The following is an 11,721-nucleotide window of genomic DNA, read 5'->3' on the forward strand; positions in this document are numbered from 1 at the left end:
ACATTTGAATATGCTGGCCTTTTAATTGTGCAGTTTTGTATTTGACCACCGCCAGGTCCCAACAGATGACGTCTCCTCGAGCAGAGCAATTAAATCCCTTGAACCAGAACAAACCTGAGGACATATCTTATTCTGAAAAGTAACGGCGGAGGCAGCCCCGCAGAGCTTCCGCTTTTATTTTGACAACAGGAAGCGTGCTTCCCCCCAGCTCGACACTGGTCCCCGCTCAGCATCCACAGGCCGAGACGGAAGCGACTGAACCCGGGACGATGGACGACGTTCCCCCGCTCGTCCACCTCGCCATCTCCCTGAAGATCCAGCCCAACGACGGAGCCGTGTTCTTCAAGGTGGACGGAAGCCGCTTCGGTCAGAGCCGAACCATCAAGCTGCTCACGGGCTCCAAGTACAAGATCCAGGTGGAGATGAAGCCCGGAACCGTGGAGGCCACGTAAGAACATGAAGGCGTTCAACGACGATGAGGACAGGGAGTGAAACCTCTTCTTCCTCCTCTTCATCTTCATCTTCATCTTCCTTCTCTTTCTCTTCCTCTTCCTCTTCCTCTTCCTCTTCCTCTCCTCCTCTCCTCGTTTAAAGACGAGTAGGTCAGGGAATGAAACCTCCTCCTCCTCCTCCTCTTCATCTTCACCTTCATCTTCCTTCTCTTCTTCTTCCTCTGACTCTTCCTCTCCCTCTCCTCCTCTCCTTGTTTAAAGACGAGTAGGTCAGGGAATGAAACCTCTTCCTCTCCTCTTCCCTCTCCTCCTCCTCTTCCTCTCCCTCTCCTCCCTCTTCCTCTTCCTCTTCCTCCTCTCCTCCTCTCCTCTCCTCTCCTCTCCTCTCCTCTCCTCTCCTCGCCTCTCCTCTCCTCTCCTCTCTTCTCCTCTTCCTCTCCTCTTCCTCTTCCTGTTCCTCCTCTCCTCCTCTTCTCATCCTACTTTTCCCTCTTCCTCCTCTCCTCCTCTTCCTCCTCCATGATTAATGAACCATGTGTAACTGGACCCCGGGTGCCGCCCCTGAGGCTCAGGTGGAGGTGGGCGTGGTCCAGCTGCTTAAAACAAACTCAAATTAAGATTTTTTTTAAAAGCTGGTCGTGATTTATTAAAATAATAAAGAAAGATTCTTAAATTTCCCGACTTTTGGTCCCTAAAATGTTCCTGACTTTACGATGGGGATCTGAAGAAGGACATGAGAGTGTTCAGGTGCCAGGGGGCGCTGTCTCCCTGGTGTCGTGACCGGTTCAGTGTGAAGGATGTCGTGACTCAGTCATGTGTCGTACATGTGAACGTAGACATGTGGACTGAGTCACGACATCGTCATGTGACTCTGGATCGGAACTGGAAACCTCGATGTGAAGCGTCAGTCGAGTTCTGCTTCTGGGTTCTGCAGCCAGTCCCATTAGAGATCCCAGTCTGAACGTCCTCCCCAGTGTGACCCAGTTCAAACGGGGGGGACCTAACATCACAACATGCTCTTCTTCCTCCTCACAGCAACATGAACATTGGAGGCATCGTCTTCCCTCTGGAGCAGCAGTCGAGGGACGAGGACTCGGTGGTTTATCACGGAAAGTACGACACGGAGGGCGTCCCGCACACCAAGAGCGGAGACCGGCAGCCTGTCCAAGTCAGCATCGAGGTGAGACAGCAGCGCCACCTTCAGGAGGCATCAGGGACAAGCTGGTTGTATTTGAAGTATGAGATCAGAAGTCCCTCATCATTGTAGCTGTTGGTGACCCAGTCTCTTTCTGTCCAGTTCAACAAGGCGGGGACATTCGAGACAGTCTGGCAGGCAAAGTACTACAACTACTACAAGAGGGAGCACTGCCAGTTCGGGAACAAGTTCAGCAACATCGAGTACGAGTGCAAGCCCAACGAGACTCGGACCCTCATGTGGATCAACAAGGAGACGTTCAACTGAGTCCACCCTGTCCTCCAGCGGACACCAGCCGGGACCGGGGGCGGACCAGCGCTGGGTTCCTACATCAGCATCTCAGTAAAAGGACAACTCTGGTTTCTGTTTTGTTTTATGATAAATGGGAGAAAATATCTGTAGCAGCCGTCTGAGCTTTTCAAAGTGTTTTTACTTCAAAGCTTCATTTAGCAGATTTGTTTTCTGGCAGCTTCACAACTAAATGAGAACAGTTTGAAAACCAGAGGGACAGACAAGGGAATGTCCTTCACCTCTAAATCTGTCTCCACACCTCAGTGATCAACCTTTAGAGTTTAGTCATAGTTTTATTAAACCATACATTTAGTCAAAGGAGCTTGTCGGCCATCTTCTAAAAGCTTTGAATCACATTTCAAGTCAGTGTATCAGCAGCGGAACAGGAGGAGTTCAGTTCAGCTCCATCACGGGAGTCAGTCGATGCTAACATCACCATAATAATCCACTGGCTAATGTCGGAGCTGCAGAAACTCGTTCATCAGGTGTGAAGGTTCCTCGGAGCAGAGCAGGTTCTGATGCTAACTGCTGCTAACTGATGCTAACTGATGCTAACTGATGCTAACTGATGCTAACCACAGCCCCATCACGTCACCTGTCCAATTCACATGGAGTCAGTTAATCAGACATGTAGTTGTATAGTTCCCCTGCTTCCAGTTGGTGCTAAGCTAGGCTAACCACTATTGTTGTGTGTGATAATAAGACTTGATCTTCACGTCAGTCTCACAGAATGAATGAGTGAAATCCTCAAAATGACCCCGTTTCTCCTCTAGTGAAAAAGAATGGTGAGAACTACCCCTCCATAACTCAAGTTACCCCAGCGCACGTCGGGACGGACTGAGCACAGCTAGCACGGTGTTAGCTGAAGTCATACGATGAGTGGAAGACGTATTTAACTTTATTTATTAACTGTGTCAGTGTGTACAGAACCGACTGGATAAGTTTCCTTTTATTAAATGGATAAAAACACTAAACGCACAGTTTGAGTTTTTTCCTCTTTTGAATATTTAGCTTCATGTTTCTTCGATAATCTCAGATTCAAAACAACACAGCTAATGTTAGCATTCAACTACTTCTTGGCTAACATTAAAATTCAACCAACATTGCTGTTCAACACTGTGACGTGATACGACAACAAAAGAGTTTCATTTTATCGACGCACCTCTGGGACACATTTATTAAAAACTGTACTAGTATTAAATTTGTGGTCTGAATGCTAAAAGCTAATAGCTTCATGTTACATAACGTTTCTGAAGCCGAGGGAAAAGACACAAGAGAATTTGACTTAGTTTTAAAAACATTATGTTCAAACAGTTTACAGCAACACAACAGTTTGTTCTACTTTAGCATCGGATTCGGCATTTACATTACAATCTTCATTCCAGTTAGCTAGGAAGTGGTTGATTGCTAACATTAGCTATGAAGTTAGTTGAATGCTAATGTTAGCTTGTGGTTGAATGAACGTGTAGCTGAAGCTTCATTTCACTTTGTTACGTTTGTGCTGTAACTGCTTTTGTGTTTGTTGGTTTTATTTTGACGTGTGTGACTTGGTTCATTTTGCCACATGATCAGTGTGTTTGTGTTTCGACGTCTCAGTGCTTGAACTTTGCGGTTGTGTTACGTTAGTGAAGAGTGTAACGTGTCTCGGTGAATAAACCAGTAACACAACCAACAGGAGCCGCTGTAGTTTTTATTGTTCACTTGAGTATTTCCTTGTTTCACTGGTAGGGGGGGGGGGGGTCCTCCAAGTGCTGAGCTCCAACTGGTTCTCGGACCTCAGAAAAACGTCACAGTCGAGTAACACAAGCTAATAAAGTCCCAGTTGCACAGGAACAATGTGAACATTAACCAGCTAGCCATCGTTAGCAGAAACCAGTTCATAATAACTGGTTACGCACAATTTCACGCAGACCAACACGGTAGTAACACGTCCACAGACATGACAAAGTGCTCTGTGTACAACACCTTTAATGATTGAACTAATACATGAATTCATGAATCTGTTCATGATATTCATGTGTAACAAAGACGTAGAAAACATCCTGGAAATGAAGCGTGTAAATAATTTAAAGGGGACATATTATGAAAATTCCACTGGTGTAGTGCTTCTACACGTTAATGTGGTATCTGGTCTACCGTCCCAAAAACAACTCCCAGGATTTGTTGTGGTTCCTCTCTGTCAGAAACGATACGCTAGAGTGCGTCCAATGGGATTAGGACAGAGAGGGAGGTCATGTTCCTGCCACGCCCATGTAGGGAGTCTCGCTTCATGGCCCCCCCCCCCCTCAGCTCAACTGATAAACGTATACAAAACAAAGAGACACATTCAACCTTATTCATGGAACTTTTCTTTATTTAAAATGAATCTTTTAAAATAATCTTGACTGTTTCATGTCAGTGTTGTAGAGTTAAAGATCAAATGATTTCATCATGAGTGTAAATGTAAAACTAAATAAAGTCCAAACCAACCGCGATGTGCTGATCGTGTGATTCGTCGATTCCTTCAGGATCAGTCAGGACAGTTTCATTAGCTTAGCTTAGCTTAGCTTTAGCTTAGCTTAGCCTTCATCTCGTTTCTTCCCCCCCTCACAGACACACGTCCTGTGGGTTTAACGTGGAGCTGGTGCGGTGGCGTCACCGGGTGATTCTCAGGTTTGGTGGGAACGTGTTCCGGCTCCGGCTCAAGTCGCTGAGCAGAAATAATTCAAACTCACAACTGAACCCGAATCCACAAGGTTCAGTTTGTGTCTGGATTCAACACAATACACTTTATCACACAGAGCGAGGCTAACAGCTTCCCCTGCGCCCAGTCTTAATGCTAAGCTAAGCTAACTATACAGTTCATTGATGTCCCCATCATAATGATCACTAGTGAAAATGATCTGAAGTGAATCTTAGTGCAGACAAAAGTTAAAGTTTTCTTTAAACAAAACGTGATTCCAAAAATAAATGAGACAGAAAAGAATCAAGAAATTAGAGTTTTAAAGAATCTGTAGCAGAACAAATCTGTATTGTGAGTGTGACATCACACCTGCAGCTGTGATGTCACGTCGGAGCTGTGATGGAGCTGTGATGTCACGTCGGAGCTGTGATGTCACGTCGGAGCTGTGATGTCACGTCCCAGCTGTGATGTCACGTCCCAGCTGTGATGTCACGTCCCAGCTGTGATGTCACGTCCCAGCTGTGATGTCACAGGAGCTGTGATGTCACATCCGAGCGTTGATGTCACGTCGGAGCTGTGATGGAGCTGTGATGTCACGTCCCAGCTGTGATGTCACAGGAGCTGTGATGTCACGTCCGAGCTGTGATGTCACGTCCGAGCTGTGATGTCACAGGAGCTGTGATGTCACGTCCGAGCTGTGATGTCACAGGAGCTGTGATGTCACGTCCGGGCTGTGATGTCACGTCCCAGCTCCCAGGTTCTGGGCGGCGTTCAGTCGCTGTCGTCTTTTCTCCATCGCCCGCAGCTTCTTCAGCTCGATCTCTGCAGCCGAACATTTACCACCAGCTGAGGAAGAGAAACAGGAAGCAGGTCAAACAGTGCCGAGGCTCCGCCCCCACAACACGACTTCCTCTAAAAGCCCGGTTGGCTGCTCGGGGGGTTTCACAGCGGATCTCACCTTCTCCGGCTGCAGTGGAAACCGGGTTGTTCGGCCTCTTGAAGGTGAACTGCTCTTTGGAGTTCCTCAGCGGCGCCGCAGCAGCTGACTGAACCCGGCTGCTCGCCGCGGTGGATCTGAAGGAATCCTTCACCTGAACGCCTGCAGTGAGGTGAGAGGACGGGGCGGCCGCCAGCGTGCGACCCGTTTGCTTCTGGAGAACTGGCTGCTGATTGGCCGGCTGGTGGGTCCTGTTGTCCCAGGTTCTGTTGGACGCCTGACGGATAAGAGGAGTCTGTCTGGCGGACATGTTGTCCGAGCTCTGGTTCTGGTTCTCCAGGTCCTCACACATTTCAAACAGCAGGTCGTCGTCAGCCGGATCGTCCCAAACCGGGTCGGAGAAGAAGAAGGCGTCCAGGTCCTCGTCCAGGACGTCAGAGACGCCCCCGGGCTCCACGGGGGAAGACAGTACCACGGGCTTCTTTAGGAGACTCGGAGCTGCTGTTCTCAGATCAGCGTTCGAGGCCGACGAGCTGAAAACACTCGGATCAAACCAGGACTTCTGCGGTTCTGAGTTTGACGTTTGTCTGAGAAACTGAGACTGAGCGGACAAACAGGAAAACGTGTCCTGGCCTGCTGGTTTGGAGCTGGTCCCCGTCTGGATCCTCCTCACAGAGAGGGTAGGATTCGATTCCAGTTTGAACGTTGTTCTTTGTCTCACGTTTTCTTTTTCCACTTTACGACCAGCGTTTACTTCCGTCTGGTGAACCGGGTCGCCGGTCGGGTTCTGTGTCGAGCTGTGAACCGGAGCCGTGAACTTCTGAGGATTCTCTGTCATCTCCAAAACCAGTGAATCCATTAACAAGTCGTCGTTTTCCCAGTCGTCCTCGAACTCATCGCGAGCTGCCCCCCCGTGACTGTTGGTGGTGGAAGCAGCTGCAGATTTCCCAGAAGCCTCTTTGGAAGATGAAACGTGAGCAGTCACCTGACTTAACCTGCCACTCACGTGTTGGGTGGGTCCATCAAACAGAAAGTCCAGATCGCTCTCCGGGTGTTGGTCCAGGAGAACGTGAGCGTCCGTCCTGCTCGGTTTAGAATCCTCCTGGTCAGGGTTCTCCAAGATGTCCTCAGACAGGAGCTCCAGACTCTGCTGGTCCTCCTCTTCGTCCTGACGGATCATGTTGAAGTCAAACTGTTTGGCCAACTTCAGCAGCTCGTCCACGCCGTTCGACCTGAGGAGGAATAAAACTGTTATTGGTCTTTCAATCAAAATCCATTTCCACACATGAACTGAGTGAAACAAGTTGTGTAGTTTGTGTCTGTGAAGCAGCAGGTTGTCGGGTCCGACTCGTTCAGATCAGGAATCTCCTCGTGGTTCCAAGTGGACGTCTTCGTCTTCTACGTGTCCGGCTCCTCTTCTTCATCCTGAGATGTTTGTGTTCTTCCAGTTTCACGTCACGTGTTAGAAACCTCATCAACACGTCCACTCGCTCACTGAGAAGCTTCCACACATTGTCCTGCTGGTTCCTCACATGGACTCACTCTGACATGTTACACACAAATTTATCTATGAGGCTGACCAGAAGTCAGGAACGTATTAGGAACATGTGAGGAGAACATCAGGAACACGTCAGGAACGTATTAGGAACATGTGAGGAACATGTGAGGAACGTGTTTGGACTTTAGTTCAGCGAGTGATGAGCTGTGTTCTGAACCCACCTCGGGGACTTCTTCTTGTGTTTGGGGACTTGAACCTCGGGGGTGCAGGGGATGATGGCGCTGTCTCCGATCCACTGCTGCAGCCGCGGCTCTGTGACCTCTGGTCTGCCGCGCTTCACGGACACAGGAGACAACACGGGAGGACATGAGGACCGGGTCTGATGGATTTGAGTGTTGGGGGGTTGGTGTGTTTCTGACCTCTGGAGCGATCCTGCTGACGATGTCTGAGATGTTCACGCCTCCAGGATGTCTTCTCCCTCGTTTACCTGCAGAGGAACAACAGCAGGTTGAGGTGGGACCTCAGGGAGGATCGTTCTATAAGGGACATGGAGACACTTACTGAGTCTGCTGGGAGACGGAGACGTGGCGTCCCAGATGATGTCCTGCTGGAGGTCGGAGTCGTTGTGAGGAGATCCTCCGGACCTGCAGCTCCTGGTCGGCGTCTTCAGGTCTGCACGAGAGGAAACAGACAGATTGACCTGGGTCCAGTGAGGTCAGAGGTCAGAGGTCGGCACCGTGCAGCGGGTGTGTGGACGTGTTCTCACCGGGAGTGCGTGTGGGATCCGACCCGGGATCCGCTGCTCTCTGAGCGGCTCTGCAGCTCCGCCTCAGCCGGCTGGAGCTCCGTCCGAGCGGGACGCCTGTCAGCCCGGCCCGAGGGTTCATGGTCCCGAAGCAGGGGGAAGGTTCGATCCCGGAACACGTTCATATGATAATGTGACGGTTCATCCGCTCGACGGAGCAGGTTTTAAACGTCCCGCCATCTTTTCTTCCTGTTTCCCAGTTCTTCTTCTTCTTCTTCTTCTTCTTCTTCTTCTTCTTCTTCTTCTTCTTCTTCTTCTTCTTCTTCTTCTTTTTCTCTGGAGCTTTGGCGCCGCTCACCTCCACAGGGACAAACCACTGCCCCCTGCAGGTGATATTCTCACTTCCTTCATTTATCAACAAATCAGATTATAACGATTATAATTAAATACAGAGTGGTAGTGATCGAGTATATGTAAAAATTATATCAAAATATCACGTTAGGTGCAAAGATTGTTTTTATATAACAGGACGTAAAGGAAGGTTACAGTTTTATGACTTTACAGCAAAATGTGATTTCTGATTCTCTTGTGTAAATTGTGAAACTGAACAACACAAAGTAGATCTGAATTAAAAGAACTCATGAACTACACTGAAGCCAGCCACCAGGGGGCGATCTACGGTGGCCCTGAAAGCTCAACAAACGGCAACTTAAGAAAACACATGCAAGTTGAGAAAACACCAGCAAAGTCAAAAAAACATCTTCATCAATTTCACAACACAACACAACACAACACATTACTGCAACGCGCTGCAAATAGAGAAAGTTCAGCGTTCGTGAAACATATGAACACCACTGAACTGTACAGTCACTGCAGAGGAGCTGAAGAGCTGCGGGGGGCCGAACCCTGTGTGGAACCGAATTTCTATGGTGTATTGGACGTTTTTAGCTGTCCTCTGGAAACACTTCCGTTGTGTTGTGGCCTCTTCTTGCTGCGCGTTTCTCTATTTGCAGCGCGTTGCTGTAATGTGTTGTGTTGTGTTGTGAAATTGATGAAGATGTTTTTTCACTTTGCTGGTGTTTTCTCAACTTGCATGTGTTTTCTTAAGTTGCCGTTCGTTGAGCTTTCAGGGCCACCGTACAATCCAGATGTTTTGGCTTCATTTCAAGGAGACATTTTCTTATTATTATTAAGGCACTTCACATACACAAGGTGGCAAATACAGGAAGTCACACTAGGTTAGTGACTTCAAAGTAAAACAGGAAGTCACAATAGAGTCTGAAATAAAGTTCAGGACAGAGAGTTTAACGTTGGAAAACCAATGAAGAAGCTTCTTTGTTGGCTTGTGTGGGGCTCCCCTAGCCTGGATGCCAGACGAACTTAGCCCCGCCCACAACATTTTTGGTCGGGCAGTTCGGTCTGGAGTCGCTCCGTTGAGGAAAAATTATGCCCGACCGGGCCAATCAGATTGTCAGGGCGGGCTTTATACGATGATTGACAGATGATCAACGGTAACGTAATCAACCACGTCATCACAGTGCCCTCGGGTTGAATTCGTTTTCAACAAACATGCCTGCCGCTGGCGAGCTGAGATGTGTAGATGCTGCCATTGAGTCTGTTTTAGAAGACATCGACAGCGCATTCATTTTGAAAGAGGAACACAGAACGTGGAGGCGACGCCAGAGCACCGCGCTAATCCCTATCGCCCCGGCGCTTGGCTGTTCACACCGGACACTGAAGCGACGCTGAACCGCCGGGCAGCGCTAATAATATCACCCGTTGATCCAGTAGATCGCTGCACGGCTTTGTGCCGGTCACACCGGAGGCTGAAGCACCGCGCTGTGCCAAGGCTGCCTCGCGGTGCTTCAGCCTCCGGTGTGACCGGCACAAAGTTTTAACATGGGAGTGGATGGGAGCCAGCTGTTGTTTAAGGCTTGGCGCTGCGCTGAAGCGTCCGGTGTGAACCCGGGTTAGTAAATAACTCACAATGCGATGCTTAGCATACGTCACATACTACGTTGCTCTGATTGGTTGTAGGTCTATCCAATTGAGCGAAGAGGAATTTTACTTTCTGGTCAGTTGAAACACGCCCCATCATTTTTTCCCAATGGAGCGACTCCAGACCGAACTGCCCGACCAAAATGTTGTGGGCGGGGCTAAGTTCGTCTGGCATCCAGGCTAGGGCCCCCCCCTTCTGGAGATAAACCAATATACGCATCACAGCTGAAGCCAGTGAAGGATCGTTATCGAGTTCCCAAAGGCTTAATTATGTTTCAACTCCACAGGTCTAAAAACTGTCAGACAGCTTTAAAAATAACAATATTATATATTATATTATATCTTAACAAAATATACTGTGTTGGGACATGGTTATTGTGAAACCAAATCTCCCTCTCTCTCTCTCTCTCCCTCTCTCCCTCTCCTCTCTCTCTCTCTCTCTCTGTCTCCCTCTCTCCCTCTCTCTCTCTGTCTCTCTCTCTGTCTCCCTCTCTCTCTCTGTCTCCCTCTCTCCCTCTCTCTCTCTCTCTCTGTCTCCCTCTCTCCCTCTCCCTCTCTCTCTCTCTCTCTCTCTCTCTCTCTGTCTCCCTCTCTCCCTCTCCCTCTCTCTCTCTCTCTCTCTCTCTCTGTCTCTCTGTCTCTCTCTCTCTCTCTGTCTCTCTGTCTCTCCCTCTCTCTCTCTCTCTCTCTCTCTCTCTCTCTCTCTCTCTCTCTCTCTCTGTCTCCCTCTCTCCCTCTCCCTCTCTCTCTCTCTCTTTCTCTGTCTCTCTGTCTCTCTCTCTCTCTCTGTCTCTCTGTCTCTCCCTCTCTCCCTCTCTCTCTCTCTCTCTCTCTTGTTAATACCTGGTATGTTCATCTTATCAGTTCTGTCATGTAACTAATTATTATTCTCGATGTATGAATGTGACCTGACGTGGCAGAGTTCTGCAGATGGAGTCACACATTCAGCTCCAACACCAAATATAACAACCTTCAACTCACAGGAGGAAACATGGGTTTGAGCTCAGCTTCATGTGAATTCATTTATTTTTCAAGAGTGAACTGGTTCAACACACACACATACACTGTGTATGTGTGTGTGTGTGTGTGCGCACACAGTCACACCCAGAGTCACGTGATTTCCAGTAACTACCGAGCAGAGGGGGAGGAGCCCCCAGTGAAAGCGGAAGTGTTCAGACTGGTTCTGACTTCAAGGAGCAGCCGGAGGAGACGTGAAGTCTGAGGCTGGTGAGTGTTCAGCTACATTTATATTATTCATTCATATTATTTCACTGTCACTGACTCTGGGTCAGTTTTCTACTCGTGGACTTTAGAGAGAAGAAGATTCAGGATGAACTTCTGTCAGTGAATCAACAGTTTGACTCGACGCTGTGATTGGCTGAGTCCAACACATTAAACCTTCAACTGTCTCAGGTTACGTGACAACAGGGACACAGTGTAGGAGGGTTTGTTCTATTTGAAGAAACACTGAGTTCACTACCTGGTTCATTGTGTGTGTTTGAGCTCACAGTGTTTCTCCTCTCAGACTGAAGATGAGTGTTCAAGAGGAGGAAGAGGACAGAGCAGAGTCTCCAGGGTCCAGCTGTCTGTCTCTGAAGAGTGACCGGTCCATGGGAGAACGTCCAAACTTCAGTAATGAACCTGGACCCTCACATACAAAGTAAGAGACCTGCTACAAACATGTGAAGCTCCAAACTGAATCCTCACAGAATGAACCAGTGAATGATTTGTTCTGAATAAAAACATGTTGTGTTTGCAGAGGTCAGGACCACAGACTGAGAGCAGAGTCTCCAGGGTCCAGCTGTCTGTCTCTGAAGAGTGACTGGTCCATGGAACCTCCTCTACTCTTCAGTAATGAACCTGGACCCTCACACACAGAGTAAGAGACTGTTTCTACTGGGACCTGCTCTGAAGAGGATCTAGTTTCCTCTAGTGTGGCCCCT

At 48.6% G+C, this 11,721-nt stretch overlaps 3 protein-coding genes across 13 annotated transcripts in view; 2 read left to right on the forward strand and 1 right to left on the reverse strand.

Annotated features, from left to right (window-relative positions):
• The first annotated feature begins 199 nt into the window (after positions 1–199).
• On the forward strand, positions 200–3,610 carry cnrip1a (cannabinoid receptor interacting protein 1a). Its single transcript, XM_053418418.1, has 3 exons — positions 200–448; positions 1,488–1,632; positions 1,750–3,610. The coding sequence occupies exons 1-3, from the start codon at positions 270–272 to the stop codon at positions 1,912–1,914; spliced, it is 489 nt and encodes a 162-aa protein (XP_053274393.1). The 5' UTR covers positions 200–269; the 3' UTR covers positions 1,915–3,610.
• A 660-nt stretch (positions 3,611–4,270) lies between these two features.
• Positions 4,271–7,965, reverse strand: etaa1a (ETAA1 activator of ATR kinase a). Its single transcript, XM_053419548.1, has 6 exons — positions 7,802–7,965; positions 7,597–7,748; positions 7,455–7,522; positions 7,257–7,369; positions 5,559–6,769; positions 4,271–5,446 (listed from the first exon to the last, which is right to left on the reverse strand). The coding sequence occupies exons 1-6, from the start codon at positions 7,963–7,965 to the stop codon at positions 5,340–5,342; spliced, it is 1,815 nt and encodes a 604-aa protein (XP_053275523.1). The 3' UTR covers positions 4,271–5,339.
• A 2,483-nt stretch (positions 7,966–10,448) lies between these two features.
• LOC128437454 (NACHT, LRR and PYD domains-containing protein 12) overlaps positions 10,449–11,721 on the forward strand; it is a 278,177-nt gene continuing 276,904 nt past the window's right edge. For 3 of the 11 annotated variants that reach the window (XM_053419619.1, XM_053419618.1, XM_053419621.1), the window contains exons 1-3: positions 10,453–11,005; positions 11,304–11,438; positions 11,538–11,657. In XM_053419619.1, coding sequence (XP_053275594.1) covers positions 11,311–11,438; positions 11,538–11,657 — 248 coding nt within the window. In that variant the 5' untranslated portion in view covers positions 10,453–11,005; positions 11,304–11,310. Of the gene's footprint in view, positions 11,006–11,303; positions 11,439–11,537; positions 11,658–11,721 lie in introns of all 11 variants that reach the window. The other 8 variants (XM_053419610.1, XM_053419611.1, XM_053419612.1 and 5 more) reach the window with 4 other exon arrangements.

The sequence above is a fragment of the Pleuronectes platessa genome, chromosome 3, assembly GCF_947347685.1.
Source record: "Pleuronectes platessa chromosome 3, fPlePla1.1, whole genome shotgun sequence".
Lineage (NCBI taxonomy): Eukaryota > Metazoa > Chordata > Actinopteri > Pleuronectiformes > Pleuronectidae > Pleuronectes > Pleuronectes platessa.

Excerpts from the sequence above, each read along its gene's own strand:
- cnrip1a (XM_053418418.1), top strand. The coding sequence starts at position 270 with ATGGACGACGTTCCCCCGCTCGTCCACCTCGCCATCTCCCTGAAGATC. Across the intron at positions 449-1,487 it reads CCCGGAACCGTGGAGGCCAC|CAACATGAACATTGGAGGCA; the intron begins GTAAGAACATGA and ends TCCTCCTCACAG. Across the intron at positions 1,633-1,749 it reads CTGTCCAAGTCAGCATCGAG|TTCAACAAGGCGGGGACATT; the intron begins GTGAGACAGCAG and ends CTTTCTGTCCAG.
- etaa1a (XM_053419548.1), bottom strand. The coding sequence starts at position 7,965 with ATGAACGTGTTCCGGGATCGAACCTTCCCCCTGCTTCGGGACCATGAA. Across the intron at positions 7,523-7,596 it reads TCCGTCTCCCAGCAGACTCA|GTAAACGAGGGAGAAGACAT; the intron begins GTAAGTGTCTCC and ends GTTCCTCTGCAG. Across the intron at positions 6,770-7,256 it reads CACAAGAAGAAGTCCCCGAG|GTCGAACGGCGTGGACGAGC; the intron begins GTGGGTTCAGAA and ends ATTCCTCCTCAG.